Source organism: Loxodonta africana, chromosome 10, assembly GCF_030014295.1.
Source record: "Loxodonta africana isolate mLoxAfr1 chromosome 10, mLoxAfr1.hap2, whole genome shotgun sequence".
NCBI lineage: Eukaryota > Metazoa > Chordata > Mammalia > Proboscidea > Elephantidae > Loxodonta > Loxodonta africana.
In genome coordinates this window covers 24,644,122-24,663,477 of record NC_087351.1, presented here as the reverse complement: position 1 = coordinate 24,663,477, position 19,356 = coordinate 24,644,122, and the positions used below count along the sequence as shown (strand labels likewise).

At 38.1% G+C, this 19,356-nt stretch overlaps 1 protein-coding gene across 1 annotated transcript; it reads right to left on the bottom strand.

Moving 5' to 3' along the window:
• Nucleotides 1-5,342: 5,342 nt before the first annotated feature.
• Nucleotides 5,343-8,967, bottom strand: LOC100655484 (olfactory receptor 4F15-like). Its single transcript, XM_023558785.2, has one exon. The coding sequence runs from the start codon at nt 6,685-6,687 to the stop codon at nt 5,902-5,904; it is 786 nt and encodes a 261-aa protein (XP_023414553.2). The 5' UTR covers nt 6,688-8,967; the 3' UTR covers nt 5,343-5,901.
• Nucleotides 8,968-19,356: the final 10,389 nt, after the last annotated feature.

Here is a 19,356-nt window from a genome sequence, read left to right as displayed (position 1 = left end):
TCAGAAACTAAGAGGTCCCCAAGGAACATGGTCTGGGTAGCTTGACAGTTTCCCCCCAGGGGCTACTCTCTGCAGTGAATATATGACTCACTGGCAGGGACACTCTCCCTTGAACACTGGTAACAGCAGAAAATGGATTGCTTTGCTTCAAAATTAATTTATATCAGGCTCTAGTTACAATATGGACTAAGCTTTATGTATGGAAAAGAGATATGATGTCTTTCTGGTAAGACACAGCCCATATTCTATGAATGTCTTAACTTTTCCTCCTTTTTCCCTTTTCTCTATCACATTAAAAAAAAGTTCATAATGCTTTGATACTATTTTTCCACACATACTCTTTGAGATTGTTTCTAAGTGCTTCATAGCTTCCAGAAACACCAAGAGTTCCTCACTCAGCTACATCCTGTAACTTCTAGACTGCTACTACACCAAAAGAAATGCCTTCTGTAAAGTCTCACAGCTCCTTAGATATCAAGGATGAGGGAGGCCTATTCTCACAGATAAACAGGAAGAACTATTGCCTTCTGGCAATTAAGGGACACCCCAGGCATGGAGATGTGACTGTAATTAAGAGTAATTTCCAACTAGGGTAAAAACTAGTTGTTAATAATTAGGTCAGGAAGAAACCTGATGAGAAAATATGGAGGGAAATCTCCCAAAAGCTGTAGCATTTGGTATGTAGCCCCTTTCTGCTCCCTTCCCTTTTCCTTTACCTCTTCTAAGATAAAAGTTGGTGCAAACTCCCTTTAAAATGGATCAGGGTGTGACCTTAGCAAATGTGTTACAATCCCACCTTAATCCTCTTTAGCATAAAATTACAATCACAAAATGGAGGACAACCACACAATACTGGAAACCATGGCCTAATCAAGTTGACACATATTTTGGGGGACACAATACAGTCCACGACAAAATGGGAATTCCAGAACACTTAATTGTGTTCATGAGGAACCTGCACATAGTTCAAGAGGCAGTTCTTTGCACGGAACGAGGGGATACTTCATGGTTTAAGGTCAGGAAAGGTGTGAAACAGGGTTTTATCCTTTCACCATACTTATTCAATCTGTATGCCAAGCAACTTATCAGAGAAGTTGGGCTATTTGGAGAATAACGCTGCATCAAGATTGGACGAAGACTTGTTAACAACCTGCAACATGCAGATGATGTAACCTTGCTTGCTGAAAATGAAGAGGACTTGAAGCACTTACTAATGAAGATCAAAGACTACAGCCTTCAGTATAGATTACACCTCAGCATAAAGAAAACAAAAATCCTCACAACTGGACCAATAAGCAATATCATGATAAATGGAGAAAATACTCAAGTTGTCAAGGATTTCATTTTACTTGGATCCACAATCAATACCTATGAAAGCAGCAGTCAAGACATCAAATGGCACATTGTAATGGGCAAATGCTGCAAAAGATCATTTCAAAGTGTTAAAAAATAAAGTTTTCACCTTAAGGACTAAGGTGCACCTAACCTAATTCATGATATCTTCAGTCACCTCATAGTATGTGAAAACTGGGAAATGAATAAGGAAGAACAAGAAGGACTGAGGCTTTTGAATTATGGTGTTGGTGAAGAATACTGAACATTCCTTGGACTGCCAAAAGAATGAACAAATCCATCTTGGAGGAAGTACAGCCAAAATGCTCCTTAGAAGCCAGGATGGCGAGACTCGTCTCATATACTTTGGATATGGTATCAGGAGGACCAGTCCCTGGGATAGGATATCATGCTTGGTAAAATAGAGGGTTAGCAAAAAAGAGGAAGACCGTCAATGAGATGAACTGACACAGTGGCTGCAGCAACAGGCTCAAGCATAACAATTATCTTGAGGATGACACAGGACAGGGCAATGTTTCACTCTGTTGTACATGGGTTGCTATGAGCTGGAGATAACTCAATGCCATCTAACAATAAACAACTCTGGCTTATTTTATTTATCAAGTAACTCAAAAAGTTGCTAGGTTTAAGTGGAGAGAAGGTTCTGCAATAAGCTCAGGCAGTCTTGCAAGTTGCTCTACCACTTGGGCTATATGATCCAGCTGATGCAATGGTGCATGAAGTGTCAGTGGCAGATAAAGAGCTGTTTGAAGTCTTTGGAAGGCCCCTACTGGTGAATCACAGAGCAGATCTTTAGGATTTTGGAGCAAAGCCATGCCATTCTCTGCAGGTAACTACTCTCCTTTTTAAGAAACAGCTTTTGGCTTGTTATTGCAGCTTAGTAGACACTGAATGCTTAATCACAGGCCGTTAAGTCTCCAGGCTGCCTGAACTGCCCGTCGTGAACTAAGTGTCATCTAACTCACAGAGGTATAATGTCAAATGAGCACTGCAGCATTCCATCATTAAATGGAAGTAGTATATATGAGATTGGGCCCAAGCAGGACCTAAAGGCACAAGTAATGAGGAAGTGGTCCAAATGCCCTCTCCCAGTCTGTACCTTTGGCCTCATGGGGAGTTCCTTATGGTCAGTTGACTGAGGAAGAGAAAACTCATGCCTGGTTTGCAGATGATTCTGCATGACATGCAAGCACCACTTGAAAGTGAACAATGGCAGCACTACAACCTCTTTCCAGGACCTCCCTGAAGGACAGTGATGAAGGTAAACCTCCCAATGGGTAGAACGTCAAGCAGTGCACCTGACTGTTCACTTTGCTTGGAAGGAGAAATGGCCAGATGTGTCACTGTATACTGATTTGCGGACTGTGTCCAATGGTTTGGCTGGACAGACAGGACTTGTAAGGAGCATGATTGCAAAATTGGTGACAAGTAGATAAGGGGGAAGAGGTATGTGAATAGATCTCTCTGAATGGGCTAGAGAAGTGAAGATATTTGCATCTCATGTGAATGATCACCAAAGGGTGAACTTGGTAGAGGAGATTTTAATAGTCAAGTGGATAGTGTGATGCATTCTGTAGAAACCAGTCATCCTCTTTCCCCAACCACTCTCATCATTGCCCAATGGGTTTAAGAACAAAGTGGCCAAGTTGGCAGGTATGGAGGCTATGCGTGGGCTCAGCAACACAGCTTTCCACTCATCAAGGCCAACTTGGCTACAGCCTTTGCTAAGTGCCCAATCTGCCAACAGCAGAGACCGACACTAAGTCCCCAATATGTCACCATTCCTCTATGTGATCAGGCAGCAACCTAGTGGCAGGTTGATTACATTGGACACTTCCCTCATGGAGAGGGCAGCATTTTGTTTTTACTGGAATAGGCACATACTCTGGATACAGATTTGCTTTCCCTGCATGTAATGCTTCTGCCAAAACTATCATCCATGGACTTAAAGAATGCCTTATCCACTGTCCTGGTATCCCATACAGCATTGCCTTATATCAAAGGGCTTATTTCACAGCAAAGGAAGTGTGGTAATAGGCCCATGCTCAAGAAATTCACTGGTCTTACCAAATTCCCCATGATCCTGAAGCAGCTGGCTTGATAGAATGGCCTTCTAAAGACACAATTACAATACCAGCTAGGTGGCAATACCTTGCAGGGTTGGGGCAATGTTCTCCCGGAGGCTGCATATGTTCTAACCCAGCATCCAATATATGGTGCTGTTTCTCCCATAGCCAGGATTCATAGGTCCAGGAATCAAGAGTGAAAATGGGAGTGACACCACCTTCTATTACCCCTAGTGACCCACTTGTAAAATGTTTGCTTCCTGTCCCCATCACCTTATGCTCTGTGGGTCTAGAGGTCTTAGCTCCAAAGGAAGGAATGCCCCACCTAGAGACACGTCACTGATTCCATTGAACTTGAAGTTACTAATGCCACTAGCCACTTTGGGCTCCTATGCTTCTGGATCAACAGGCAAAAAAGGGAGTTACCATATTCGTTGGTGTGATTGATCCTGATTACCAAAAAGAAATCAGACTGGTGTTACATAAAGGAGGTAAAGAAGAGTATGTATGGAATACAGGAGGTCCCTTAGTACATCTCTTAGTACTACCATTCCTTGTGATTAAAGTCAATGGAAAACTATGTCAACCAAATTCTGATATAACTACTAATGGCTCAGACCCTTCAGGAATGAAGATTTGGGCACTTCACCAGGCAAAGAACCATGACCAGTGAGACATTTCCTTGACGGAAATCTCTCTATATACTTATAGAGGACTGGTTTTGCTTCTTGAGAGAATCCAGCCTAAGATACACTCCTTCTCCCAAAATCTTCTTCCTTCCCTCAGGTTCCAAATCTCTCTCACACACTTTTTCTCTTCCACACAAAATATAATTATTCATATACTGGGTTTAAATATAAAAAGAGGTATGTATTTTATAGTGTCTTCAGAAGTTTGAGTATTTGTTCTCTAAGTTAATACATTTGAATCCAGTCTATCTCACGTCTGAGTCCATACTTTCAGCATTTCCAAGGCTATGCCCTGCCTTACCATGAACTTCCATAAAAATTTATCTAGACTGTAACCCAATTGCCAAAAAACTTCCTAAATAGAGTTAATGTGAAACACGGTGTAGCTTACTAACCAAAATCTATTCTGAATATAATAAAATAATGAATTCAAATTAAAAAAAAACAGTTAAGCCTAGAATAGTTTGTCTTTTACAATGAGTAATTAAGAGCATTTTTCGGACTAAGTAAGAAGGCAATGAACATAAAACTTAAGTCAGTATGGAGCATAGGTTACTTTGTTTCAGAGGAATAAATGTGATGGAAGTTAATTTATCTTTTTATATGAGAAAGCTTTCCAATCTAAGTTGTTCATGTTGTTAGTGCTATCGAGTGGATTCCGACCCATACCAATGCTGTGTACAACGGAACAAAACTCTGCCTGGTCCTGCACTGTCATCGCATTCATTGCCATGTTTAAGCCCATTGTTGGACCCACTGTGTCAATCCATCTGGTTGAAGGTCTTCCTCTTTTTCACTGACTTTATACTTTACCAAGCATGATGTACTTCTCTAGGGACAGGTCCCTCCTGATAACATGTCCAAAGTACATGAGATGAACTCTTTCCATCCTTGCTTCTGAGGAGCATTTTGGCTGTGGTTCTTCCAAGACAGATTTGTTTGTTCTCACGACAGTCCATTGTGTATTCAATATTCTTTGCAAATGCCGTAATTCAAAGGCACCAATTCTTCTTCTGTCTTCCTCATTCATTGTCCAGCTTTCACATGCATATGAGGTGATTGAAAACACCATGACTTAGGTTAGGTGAACATTAGTCCTCAAAATGACATCTTTTAACACTTTAAAGATGTCTTTTGCAGCATATTTGCCCGAGGCAATACATTGTTTGATTTCTTGACTGCTTATAGGTGTAGATAGTGGATTCAAGTAAGACGAAATTCTTGACAACTTCAATAAATAGAGGAGAATAACAGAAACCACTACTAGTTATGTGACTAGAGTACTATGGTCTGAATATTTTGAAAACTTTCCAGTGCCATCTGTGGACTATTAAAAACATAGACAACACAAAAAGAATGTGTGTTTTCAGTACTTGAAAGTATGAAAGTACACAAAAATAGCCTAATAAATGAGCAATTAAAATAAGTAATTAAATAAATTATTAACTTTGGAGAAAACAATCTGAGATATTTTCCTCCTGAATTTAAACAAGTAACACACTTGATTCAATAAGATTGTCTATAAATCAAACACTTGGACTATCTGTCAGGTAAGTTCCTAACTTTGCATAATTGTTTAAGTATTTGTGTTACTTGATGTGGTTTGGAAACACACAAAGTAACTTGTACTTTCATTACGAGATCTTTCTTAAACTGGGGAACTGACTACTTAGTCTCTTCATTGCCATCTTCATGTCCTTGTTCCTCAATGTGTAGATGCCAGGATTCAAGATAGGTGTAATCAAAAAGTCCAAAATGGAAAGACACTTATCTACTGGTAGTGTGGGAAGTGGCTACACATAGAAAAATATCCAAGGTCCGAAAAACAAAACCACCACAGTGATATGAGCTGACAAGGTAGAGAGGGCCTTGGATAGACCACCTGAAGAACGTTTCCATACAGTGACCAGAATGAAAATATAGGAGAAAATTAATAAGAAGAAGGTTCCCATGGAAATGAACCCACTGTTGGCAGTAACCATGAACTCCAGGTTGTAGGTATCTGTGCAGGAAAGTCTGATAAACCGAGGTAGATCACAGTAAAAGCTGTCTATCTCATTAGGGCCACAAAAATGCAAATGTCTGATGAAAGTTAACTGGACCACTGAGTGAATGAGACCAATAACCCAAGCGCCAAGCAAAAGCCAAATGCACATCTGTGGACTCATGATGGTCAGGTAGTGAAGGGGTTTACATATGGCCACATAACGGTCCAAGGCCATGGCTATGAGCAGCACCATCTCTGATCCACCCAGAACATGAAGTACAAAAATCTGGATGACACATCCCTGGAATGATATGGCATTCTGCCCAGAGCACAGATCAGAGATCATCTTAGGAACCGTCAAGGTAGAAAGGCACAAATCAATAAATGAGAGGTTGGCTAACAGGAAGTACATAGGAGAATGCAAATGAGAGTCAAAAATCACTGTAAACACGACGAGGAGGTTTCCCAGAACAATTGTCACATAAAACACTGTAGAGAAGGTAAGAAGGAAATGCTGCATTGGTCTAAAGGTAGAAAGTCCCAGGAACACAAATTCAGACACTTCAGAGTAATTTGCTTCATACATCGACATTGTCTGTTCTTTCCTAAAAGACACAAATCAATGAATGAAAAACTGACTAACAGGAAGTACATGGGGAATGTAAATGAAGCTCAAAGGTCACTGGAAACACAACAAGGAAGTTCCCTAGAACAACTGATATATCTAAAATGATAGAGTAGGTAACCAGGAAGTGCTGTGTTGGTCTAGAGGTAGAAAGTCCCAGGAACACAAATGCAGACACCACAGGATAATTTGTTTTATTCATTGATTTGTCCGTGTTACCTGAAAGGAACAAAGAAAAATATTATAAAGGGATGAACCACAGTTGTTGAAAGAACCAGATGCCATTTGGCTTTAAATGTTGATATTAAAGAAATATCACCAACAATCACGGCAGTTTCTGAACAAGAAATGCATTAGTTTATTCTTTTAAGAATATTAATTGAGCAACTACCATGAATACCTTCTATGAACCAAGTACTGTGTCGCCTTCTGGGATGAAACACAGACTATACTTTCATGTATTTTGCTGTTTGCTGGTGAAGCTAGACATGAAATATCTATTCATATAACTTCGTGTAACTAGGTGAGTATAAAGGAGATAAGTGATGTGAACAAGAAAAACTAAGTGCTATGAAAAAATGAGAGCTCATTACAGTGTTACCTGCCCTGGTCTGGAAGACTGTGATTGTGCTAAGATCTAAACGATGAGTAGAAGTTAATTAATTGAGGAAGAGGATGTAGAGTAACATAGGCAGAGGAAACAGCATGGAGAAAACCTAGAAGCATGAAGAAACAGAAAAATTTGGAATAAATAGAAGAACAGTATGACTTTGGACAAGAAAAACATTATTAGTGTGTGTTAAGAATTTGATCTACATCTTAGAGGTGACAGAAAGCCACTAGGGCTGAACAGTAAAATAAATAATATTTGTGCCTTAAAAAGCTTACAGTAGCTACACAGTGAAGAAGGTAATAGAGGGTGTAGAAGAAATAAAGACAGCATATCACAACTTACTCTCCTTGGCAAAAGTAAAATGAGTTACTGACCTTACAGCTTTAATAAAAATGAGTTTTGAATGGATATTTAAATATACACAACAGACAGAAATGGAAGAAATTTTAGGCTTATTTTTAGATAGTCCTTTTTATGAGAAAAACTTTCTATGCATGCTTCCATATGCACAAAACATGCAGTAAAAACTGGCACTCTTCAGTATAAAAAAATTTATACCTTCCAGATACATTTTTTTAAAGGAAAATGTTGTTCAGTATAATGTTGAAAATCTAATATTAAAATGAACAAAACACAAAGACTATGGACAAAGTAAAAAAATCCAAATAGCCGAAAAGCATATGAAGAACACTCAAACACACTAGTAAGCGAATAAATATAAATAAAAGAATATTGTGTTATTATTTGTAGAAAATTGTCAACGTTTAAAATAAACTAATAAAATATTATGGGTGAGGCCCTGAGGAAACAGAAATTCTCATTGCCTGCAATTCAGAGTCCAAATTAATGCATCTTCTCCAGAACACAATTTTAAAACACACAGCAAATATTCAAAAATGCCACATGACCAAACATCCTACTACAAGACATTTTTCTTAAGTAAAGAAAACCAGATGAGCTAAAATATTTACCTGTTGGGATAAATATTATATCACTTTTTATAGATAGGTAATAAACTAAACTCCAACCATGAGGAAATAAATTAATCATGCTACATCAATTGAGAAAGCCGTTCAACCTTACTTACACATAGAAAAACAATACCATGGAAAAATGTTCAAAATAAATTTTTAATTTAAAAAACAGGCTACAAAAGAAAATGTATAGAAAATGCATTTTAAAAATAAACCTAGAAAATAGGAGTAAAATATAAGCAACATGTAGTTTATCTCTGGGCTTATATGTATTTATATTTAAACCATACAAATTTGCCATTTTAATAGGTCAAAAATAGGCAAATATCAATTTTACAGGGTTCAATCTATTAATTTATTTTTCCTTACAAGATTTTTTAATCCACCCACTCCTTTAGCAATCAAACACTGTTGACTTGTGCTCCACATCTGAATTAGATACCCTTGTTTCCCCATATGCATTACCATCACCTAGTTTTGTCCAGGCCCAATATCACTAACAACCATTTTTTCTCCTGTTTTCACTACTCCCTGTGCTACTCCATCCCATGCCCAAACTCCACCTTGGGCATAATCCTGCACCGCCCCAGCAGGAGAGCAGCACCAGCTGGTGGGAACACCAGGGACCCAACAGAGTCAAGAATAGCCTTGAAGGCAGCCAGGGGCCAGGTAGAAGTAGGCATCCTGAGGGTTACGGACATGGAGTGGGTTTGTAGCTAAAAGGAAGCACTACAAGAGTGATGCGAGAAGGCCCCGCCACAAGGACAGTGGATGGAGAATTTTATTATAGTCAATAACTGGGGAAAAAATGAGAGAATTGAGCAAGAGAGAATGGGGCAATCACTGAAGTGAATGACAATACATATGACTTACACGCGCCATTAGCAGCTTTCATCAAGAATATTTTCACCAGGCATTGGGAGGAGTTTAAAAAAGGCATATTCTAAATTGTAAAATGTACGTTAAGTATGGTCACAATTACACAAAAATGAAAAAAAAGAATTGTTTTAGAGACTAAAAGATAATATAGCAGAAAGTTGGTTTGCCTTTCTGCAAACCAACCGCTCTGTGAAAGTATAGATAGTGCTCTAAGCATTTTGCATCCACATGACAAATAACTTCGTGTAAATCATGAAAAAAATGGATGATTTTGTTGCTTCTTTATTTTTCAAACATTCAAAATTTCTTAATTAGATATCGATTATCTTTCATTGATAATCTTCAATGGGTAAAAAAGAAGCAATATTGTCATCAAGTAGGAATGTAAATGCTTATACTTAAAATATATGTTAGTGTTCCTACTCCAAAATGAGTTTCAACGAAAAAGTAAACAAAGAAAAAGTACACAAACTAGTAACCCAGAATTAAAAAAAGTACAAATGGCGATAAACTCATTTAAAGACACATACTTCACAATCATTACAAAATTCAATTTTAATCCCAGCTTTTTTGTTTTGTTTTCATTCTTTTTTTTCTAATATGTTGGCAAAGGAAATAAAAGAGATTAATTCCAGTGTGTACGAAGGAGTCAATAAATACTTAGGAATGTTTGGATAGATGGATGGGTGGATGGTTGGATAGATGGATGGATGGATGACCTGATGCTAGCATTCTCTTGGTATATATTGTTTTACCACATGTTTTTGACCCTGTCCATACAGTGGCTAGGAGCCCTGATGGTGCAGTGGTTATGCACTTGGCTGCTAACCAAAAGTTTGGAGGTTTGAACCCAAGCCTCTCTGCAGGAGAAAGATATGGCAGTGTGCTTTCATAAAGATTACAGCCTTGGAAACTGTATAGGGTAGTTTTATTTTCTATAGGACCTCTGGAAACCCTGGTGGCTTAGTGGTTAAAGGCTACCTACAGCTGCTAACCGAAAGGACAGCAGTTCAAGTCCACCAGGTGCTCCTTGAAAACCCTACGGTGCTGGTCTACTCTGTCCTATAGGGTCACTATGAGTTGGAGTCTACTTGATGGCTATGGGTTTGTTTGTTTTGTTTTTTGGGTTTTTTTTTTATTAAAAAAAAAAAAAAATATATATATATATATATATATATACTTTTTGGATAGGGTCTAAATTAGAATCGGCTCAAAGGCAACAAGTGGGGAGCTATAAAATGTCTAAACAAAATGTCAATCAAAAAGTGTGAGCATCTGGAAGAGTGAGTTAATCCCTCACAATTAGCCTGCCACTTTGTCCAAGACCAAAAGAGTAGATCCAAGAAATATAACGGAGATTCAACCAAAGAACAACATGAAACCAGAATTGAGATTTGAGGCACAAATGAATACCTTAATTTAACTACTTTTGATTAAAAAGAGGTGATAGCAGTTCCCGCAGAATAACATACAGCAGTAAGTTAGAAAGAAGGCAGACCTAACAAGTGTGCCCACCTGTCGCAACCCCCGGTTCCACAGGCTAAACCGCGTGTCTTTGAGAGGCTGGGATCCACAGGGATTGGGGCCAATGTTCCCTTCAGGCACCTCACTATCCAGGGCTGTTCTCTATTCTCTATTGGCCATTTGCTTAATAAATATGTTTCCCAATTACTTTCCTTGGGAATGAGTATACTTCATTGTGTGTCAGATTTCTCCACAAGTTTAATTCCTATTTTTTCATGCATCCCTGACTTCAATCAGTTCAGGGAGCTTTCCACATCTTTCACTTTAAAACACCCCTCACTGCAGCTCAGAACTACCTTACTTGCTTCTACTTAGCCTTTTGACTCTCAATCAATGAAGCAGGAAGTGAAGCTGCGCCAGCAGCAGAAGCTATATGGCTCTTGGTTGCAATGCACAGAATGGCCTGGTGGTGATCAAGAGCTACTCAGTTATTTTGAACATACAGTGTTCTTTCCTTCATCTATCAAACTACGTCTGACTTGATATGGGTTTACCTTCCATGTTCTTCTATATGGATACCTACAATTATCTCAGTGCACACTTCTCTTGATAAACTATATATAATGTTGGCTATTTCTATAGGTGAAAATTGCCTCTTTCAAAGAAAAGGCGAAATAGTCAAAAATTAAATAGAAAATTGTTTATCATCTAGTTATTTCAAAATGTTGAACACTTTTTTTCTCTACTAATCTTGAATTGTTCAAAATGACCAAAACGATTATGAAAGCATTTATAAACTGTGGTCTCCACTTCTTGCGATGTCTTCTCTTTGCTATTATTTATCTTTTTAATACACGCATGAATTAATTGAAATAGATCACATGATATTTTTCAATGAACCACTCCCATAAATATTTCTAAACCTAACTCATGGCAGGTATCTACAGTGGAGGTGGTGGGTTAGCCAGTAAGCAAGGTGCACACGGGCTTGATTGTGTTTGCTTACTAATCCGTAGTGCACAATTTCACCTGTTTTTCAACCTGTCTTTCTATGTGGTGAAAAACAGGTGAAATTGTTTACTATAGTGCACAATTAGTAAACACAAGTAAGCCCATATATACCTTGCTTTTTGGGTAACCTGTCCCTGTCCACTCGTGTTCCCTTTATCTTCCAACTGAGACAGTCTCTTGGAAAACTATATAAAGAAAAATTTGTAGTGTGCTTATTTATTTTAGCCACTGACTCTGAAAACTTTGAAGTCATTAACGGATATATTCTTAAGGATTTTTACCTGACTCTTTTGTGTATTTTAGAAGTCTTTGCAAAGATATTCTTTTTTAATGCATTCTTTGTCACTAAAGAATTCCTGATATACCCAATTATAGGAAAATGTATTTCTTCATGCCCTTCATATGTTATAAGTATGAAATAAATGTTTTTCAACAGTTTGAATAAGCACCCCATGCAAAAATAATATAATCAAACTCTGAAAATCCTATAATAAACTTGCATTTTTTCTTATGTTTTCAACCAGAGGAACCAAAGGGTCTGTTCCTCCCAGTAATTCCGTGAGAATAAGAAGGAATAAAACAAGGGGCAAAGCCTGGCCCTGGAAGTGAGGAGGCAGGGTCACTGAAAAGCCAGATATCAGGGTCTTTCTGTTTTCTCCCCATTCCCGTACTGATCCCATTTTCACTGGCCCTGACTTGTTCCAACAAGATTTTTGCGACCCGTCAGACAAGTTCTGATGCCTTTCTGTAAACCAGCCGCTCTGTGAAAGTATAGATAGTGCTCTAAGCATTTTGCATCCACTGACACCGCGAACTTCAAATGCCTTTCTCTACTCACGGATAATGAGGTTGATAAGGCACTAAAGTATAATTAACTCCTCTAAAAATATATTCCTATCACTAATGACTCAAGCTCATAATGCATTTTTTTTTTTTAATTTCATCAGGAACATTTGCTGAACCTGAAATGACTGATAGAACATTACTCTTTCTCGCTCCTTCCCAGCCCTATATCTGCTCATCTGCCAAGCATGAAATCCAAATATCTCTGGAGTCTCACTTAGGTTTTCCTGTAGTTCCAAAGGCAACATAATAATAGCAAGCCTGATGTAGAGACTGAAGTACCCTGATGAAATCCCCTTGAACAAAAACCTGCAGAACTCATCTGACCAGAAGTGTGGGAAGTGGAGGAAAGAAACACCTCTGGACTTAATGGGATTTCAAAACATTCAAGGCGAGTTCCACAGTGCACTTAATAGTCAGTTATTCCAGTCTTTCCTGAAACATGCTATGACCCAGACACAAAAATTTTCTCATGGATCTGTGTCCAATCCAGATACATAGACCAATCCATGGAATCTGAAACAAGAATTCTTATTTTTCACCATAATGTTTAGCACCCAAGATGTAGTCAATAAAATTTTTTTAATTGGAAAACAGACAAACCTTATAATTCTGGCATTTCAGCACGCTCCTAATGTTAATTTTATCTTACCCCATTAAAAAAGCTGACCAAAAAAAGTGGATATCAGAAGGTAGTATCTTCAAACATGCCTATATAGTTTTTAAGATCCCTGCATTCTGCTGCCCTGTGGTTAATATTCAGACATAATTAGAAGCAGTTAGACTCACCTTCTCCAGCACTAACATCAGCTCTCAGTAGTCACTGGATACATCAGTGAAATAATAGTCTTCTGTCCATTCACCTTGGGAATTCTGCCCTAGAGTCCCCTGGCACTCAGAGTCCCATGGCCCTGAAGAGAAAAGGTGTTTGAGAAGTTTGCTTCAGAGTAAAACAGCATAACTGAGAAATCTCTTCAAGGAGAATATTATTTCCGTACAATGTTATATGCTTTTTCTAAGTCATATAACTTTAAGACTAATATCCATGAATTTCTGTCGACTAGCACATGAAATAGCAAGAGTTTAAAATTCTGTCTTGAAGCAAATTCATGATAAAGTTTATGTAAGAAACTCTCCACATACAATCTCAATTTAATGAAGCCTAAAATAAAACAAGTAACTTGCCTAATGTCACACTGCTGATTTGGGAGCCAAGATTCAAACTCAGACCTGTCCGATTTCAAAGGCTATGTAACTAGCCGCTATAGTACTTTGCCTCCCTTTAATATCATGTTCTAGCACATTAATAGGGGTTCACAGGTCTATCTAGCTTTAAAATTTGATAATCACTGTGACAAATATACTGTATGTCTAATATAATTAGGTAAAAGAGCAATGTTTTATCTGTTTGTTTTTGTTTTTCTACTTAATAGAAACTGTAGCAAGTGTCTCACTTAAGGTTGGTAGCAGGTCAGGGACTAGAATTCACAACCGTGATGCCAGACACACTCAGTGCCTAGGATACTGTTCAAAAAAGAAATTTAAACAAATATCAAATCCAACTTCGCATACCTTAAATATGGGCATTCAAAGCTATGGTAAGAATTCCTTGTAAACACAATGTTTTAACTGAGACAGAAATGCAAGCTTAATTGTTGTTCATCAAATTGCTACTAGTCTCTTTGAATTACTAGATATTATGTCAAATTCTTTGTTAATTCTAATCAGGAGAGCTTAAAAGTAGTTGAAGTATTTTCTTGGTTATTTAAAAATCTAACAGGCACAAAGACAATGCAAAGTTAAGTATGATTTTGAAAATCGTGCTCACCCAAAAAGAATGGTCAAATGTGCAACTAAAAATAGAAAATATGATCTTAAAAGCATTTAAAAACTATCAAAGAAATCAAGTAAATAGTCAATGAATGAAAATTAAAACAAACAAGCCCGTAGCCATCAAGTTGATTTGAACACATGGCAGCCCCAAACACAACAAAGTAGGGCTATTCCAAAGTGTCCCTTATGCTCTGTACCAGATCTTCAGGCCTTTCTTCCACACTGAGGCTTGGTGGTATCAAACCATCAATCTTCAGGTTAGTAGTTGAAAGCAAACCATTTCCAGTGCAAACCTATGGGTAACTTTGAAGTGTGTTGTTTAATTTCCAATTATTTGCAGATTTTCTAGCTATCTTCCTAATTCAATTCCATTGTGATCTGAAAACATACTTTGTGTGCCTTCTATTCTTTCAAATTTGTTAAGCTGTGTTTTATGGGGCAGAATGTAGTCTATCTTGGTGACTGTTCCATGTGAGTTTCAGAAGCATGTGTATTGTGCTATTGTTGGATGAAGTATTCTATAAATGTCAACTAGATAAAGTTGATTGATAGTGTGAAATGGTCATCTATATTCTTGATGGTTGATTTATCTATCAATTACTAAACAGATGGGTACTGAAGTCTCCTTTCAGTTGTATCAGATTTTGATTCAGAGGTTTCAGTTTCTTCTGGGTCTTTTTTTTTTTTTTTTAATACCTCCCCTGTTGTGTTTGAGTTTCACGAGTAAAACTCCTTCTTAGATGGAGTCTGTATCTTGCATCTCTTTCAGTTGTAATCCACTGGTATATTATAAACCACAAAACCCATTGCCATCAAGTCAATTCTGACTCATAGTCGATTCTGACTCATAGCAACCCTATAGAACATAGTAGAACTGTCCCATAGAGTTTCCAAGGAGTGCCTGGTGGATTCAAACTGCTGACCTTTTTGGTTAGCAGATGTAGCTGTTAACCCCCACGCCACCAGGGTTTCCTGCTGGGGCACAAATAACTTGGTGGTAAGACGTAGGTAGGGAGAGCATTCTAAAATCTTATGATTAGGTCTTACTCCTTTAGTGAGCTTCAGTCCCTGAGATATGACCTTTAGAAGTATTTCTCAACTTTTTGTTTGTTTGTTTTTCTTTTTCTTCTTGCATGGGACAGGAGGGCTAGAAGGGGTTGGAGTTGACTGACTGTCCTTCCCCCAAGTAGAATAAGGCCTTGGTAAAGTTGTTCCCCCTGAAAAGTAGGCTTTTGTTATAGAAAAAGTCCTGAGTGTCTCTCAAAATGATCATTTTTCCCTTCCTCCTTCCAGGGATCTTCACCATGAGAATCTGATGGAGTTCCTGGTAAAACTCACTATTAAAACAGAAACCATATTAACCAAAGAATAGAAATTGATAGAAGTTTATTTAATATACAATTTGCAAATCAGCATAACATTTCCACTAGGGGCTCAAAAATGTTCTAAAGATAAAAAACAAAAAATTCCAAAAATTCTTATACCCCATTTCTTGCCACAGAAAAGAGCCAGGAAACAGTGTTTAGGTAATATCAATTTACCCTAAAACACAGCTCCCAGTCCAGCCCTGGAGTTTCTGTTTCCTGAAACTGACTGAATTCTTCAAAAAAGCACAATGCCAAAGGCAAAAAGCTATTGTTTGACTTAAAGCTGACTTTAGGAAACTGGTTTCCTCAAGGCTGAAGTGTCAAAAGGATATCTAAGAGTAATGGCCTCGGTGGGTTACCCCAACCTCCACGGACCTAAGAAATCTGTGTTCCAGGAGAATTAAAATTGTTTCTTACCACAGAAGTGTGGAAACACCACTAGTTTTGGGCCCTAGGAGATTTCACACTCAAGCTAGTCTACACTCAGCCTCCAATAATTCATCGAAATTTCCGTTGAAGTATTCCTACCAGTTTATGACTCCAGTGGTGTCTCAGTTATCTAGTGCTGTTATAACAGAAGTACCACAAGTAGTTGGCTTTAACAAAGAGAAATTTATTCTCTCACAGTCTAGGAGGTCAGAAGTCCAAATTCAGGGTGCTAGCTCCAGGGAAAGGCTTTCTGTCTCTGTTGGCTCTGGGGGAAGGTCAAGGAGCTTCTCAGAGTAGGAACCTCAGATCCAAAGGACATGCCCTGCTCCTGGTATTGTTTTATTGGTGATATGAAGTCCCCAGGTCTCTCTGCTGGCTTCTTTCTTTATCTCAAAAGAGATTGATTTAAGATACAACATAATCTTGTAGATTGAGTTCTGCGTATTAACCTAACTGCCACTAATCCAACCTCATTAATATTATAGAGGTAGGATTTACAACATGTAGAAAATCACAAAATGGTCGACTATCCCACAATAGTGGGAATTATGGCCTAGCCAAATTGACACTTTTTTGGGGGGGGACACAACTCAATCCATAACAAGTTGTATTTTCTTCAAGTAAGCTCATCTCAGCTGAGATTTTCTGTGTTCATCTGTCTCTCCATATTTCAAGGGAGTGGTTTGCCCTGGAACTTCAAGTTCCTTATGCTTCTAAGCAAAGTCATTGATTAATAGTTTGTTCTTTTTTTTTTTTTTTTTTTTGTAGTAATGCCAGTGACAAACTTCTAAGCTCTTTACATGTTGGAGCTGAAACCACAAGTCTGTACATCTTTTTTAATATAAATGGAATCATACTAAATATATTACAAAGTATACTCTTAATCTTTCTCCTAACATACTTCTATTTTGCATATAACTATAGCGACAGAATAATACATATCTGAATTAGGAGTCAGAGCATGCATGACTAATTCTATGAATTATGTAGGAATTCAAGATTTTTTAAATTAGGGAAACAGACTAGAAAAGTATCAAATTATTAGTCCCCCAAACGTGATGACATGTAACACTGTATACAGTACATTCATGCATTAATTAATTCTAGAATCATAGACAGGACTTTTGGTATAAGGAGAGACAATTTGTATATGTAAATTGTGAAGTCTGCATCTCAAATATTAAAACAGACAAATGTCATTCTGAGAAGTGTTGTAGCAGTACAGGTAGTAGTAAGGGAAAATGATCAACAATCTAGATGAAAATTTTGAGAGTTGGAAATCTGAGTTGTCAATGAAGTCAGCAGATAATAATTTTGTAATACTCAGACATTTGTTCTCCTTTAAGGCCAACATATCACACAACCATTCTCTAAATGGTCAGACTCACCCTACATATCAGGAATGTCTTGACTTTGCAAGAGGGCTGCTCTTTATTGAAAATTGTTGAGGGGTTTTCAATCCTGATTCCCTCCTCCCTATGTATTTTCTATAATATCTGAAGTCAGTTTTGGGAATAAATGTTTTTCTTAAAAAGTTTTAATCTGATTTTATTATCAAATTATATGCCTAGAATTATACATAGGGTGAAAGTCCATGAAGCCATGCAAAGAACTAATGGGAAATTCTACGTTAAATAATTTTGAGAGGTCATACACAGATAGGATACATCCAACTAATAATGATCTAGAGAAAACACTCAATTGTTGTTGTTGTTGTTAGGTGCCGTCAAGTCGGTACCAACTCATAGCGGCCCTATGTACAACAGAACGAAACACTGCCTGGTCCTGCGCCATCCTTACAATCGTTGCTATGCTTGAGCTCATTGTTGCAGCCACTGTGTCAATCCACCTCGTTGAGGGTCTTCCTCTTTTCTGCTGACCCTCTACTCTGCCAAGCATGATGTCCTTCTCCAGGGACTCATCCCTCCTGACAACATGTTCAAAGTATGTAAGATGCAGTCTCTCCACCCTTGCCTCTAAGGAGCATTCTGGCCACACTTCTTCCGAGACAGATTTGTTCGTTCTTTTGACAGTCCACAGTATATTCAATATTCTTCGCCAACACCACAATTCAAAGGCATCAACTCTTCTTCGGTCTTCCTTATTCATCGTCCAGCTTTCACATGCATATTATGTGACTGAAAATACCATGGCTTGGGTCAGGCACACCTTAGTCTTCAGGGTGACATCTTTGCTCTTCAACACTTTAAAGAGGTCTTTTGCAGCAGATTTACCCAATGCAATGCATCTTTTGATTTATTGACTGCTGCTTCCATGGTTGTTCATTGTGGATCCAAGTAAAATGAAATCCTTGACAACTTCAACCTTTTCTCCATTTATCATGATGTTGCTCATTGGTCCAGTTGTGAGGATTTTTGTTTTCTTTATGTTGAGGTGCAATCCATACTGAAGGCTGTGGTCTTTGATCTTCATTACTAAGTGCTTCAAGTCCTCTTCACTTTCAGCAAGCAAGGTTGTGTCATCTGCATAACACAGGTTGTTAAGGAGACTTCCTCCAATCCTGATGCCCATTCTTCTACATATAGTCCAGGTTCTCGGATTATTTGTTCAGCATACAGATTAAATAGGTATGGTGAAAGAATACAACCCTGACACACACCTTTCCTGACTTTAAACCAATCAGTATCCCTTGTTCTGTCCGAACAACTGCCTCTTGATCTCTGTAAAGTTTCCTCATGAGCACAATTAAGTGTTCTGGAATTCCCATTTCTCAGTGTTATCCATAGATTTTTACGATCCACACAGTCGAGTGCCTTTGCATAGTCAATAAAACACAGGTAAACATCCTTCTGGTATTCTCTGCTTTCAGCCAGGATCCATCTGACATCAGCAATGATATCCCTGGTTCCACGTCCTCTTCTGAAACCAGCCTGAATTTCTGGCAGTTCCCTGTCATATACTGCTGCAGCCTTTTTTGAATGATCTTCAGCAAAATTTAGTTTGCGTGTGATATTCATGAGTTCTATAATTTCCACATTCAATTGGATCACCTTTCTTGGGAATAGGCATAAATATGGATCTCTTCCAGTCAGTTGGCCAGGAAGCTGTCTTCCATATTTCTTGGCATAGACAAGTAAGCACCTCCAGCGGTGCATCTGTTTGTTTAAACATCTCAATTGAAATTCCATCAATTCCTGGAGCCTTGTTTTTCACCAATGCCTTCAGAGCAGCTTAGACTTCTTCCTTCAGTACCATCAGTTCC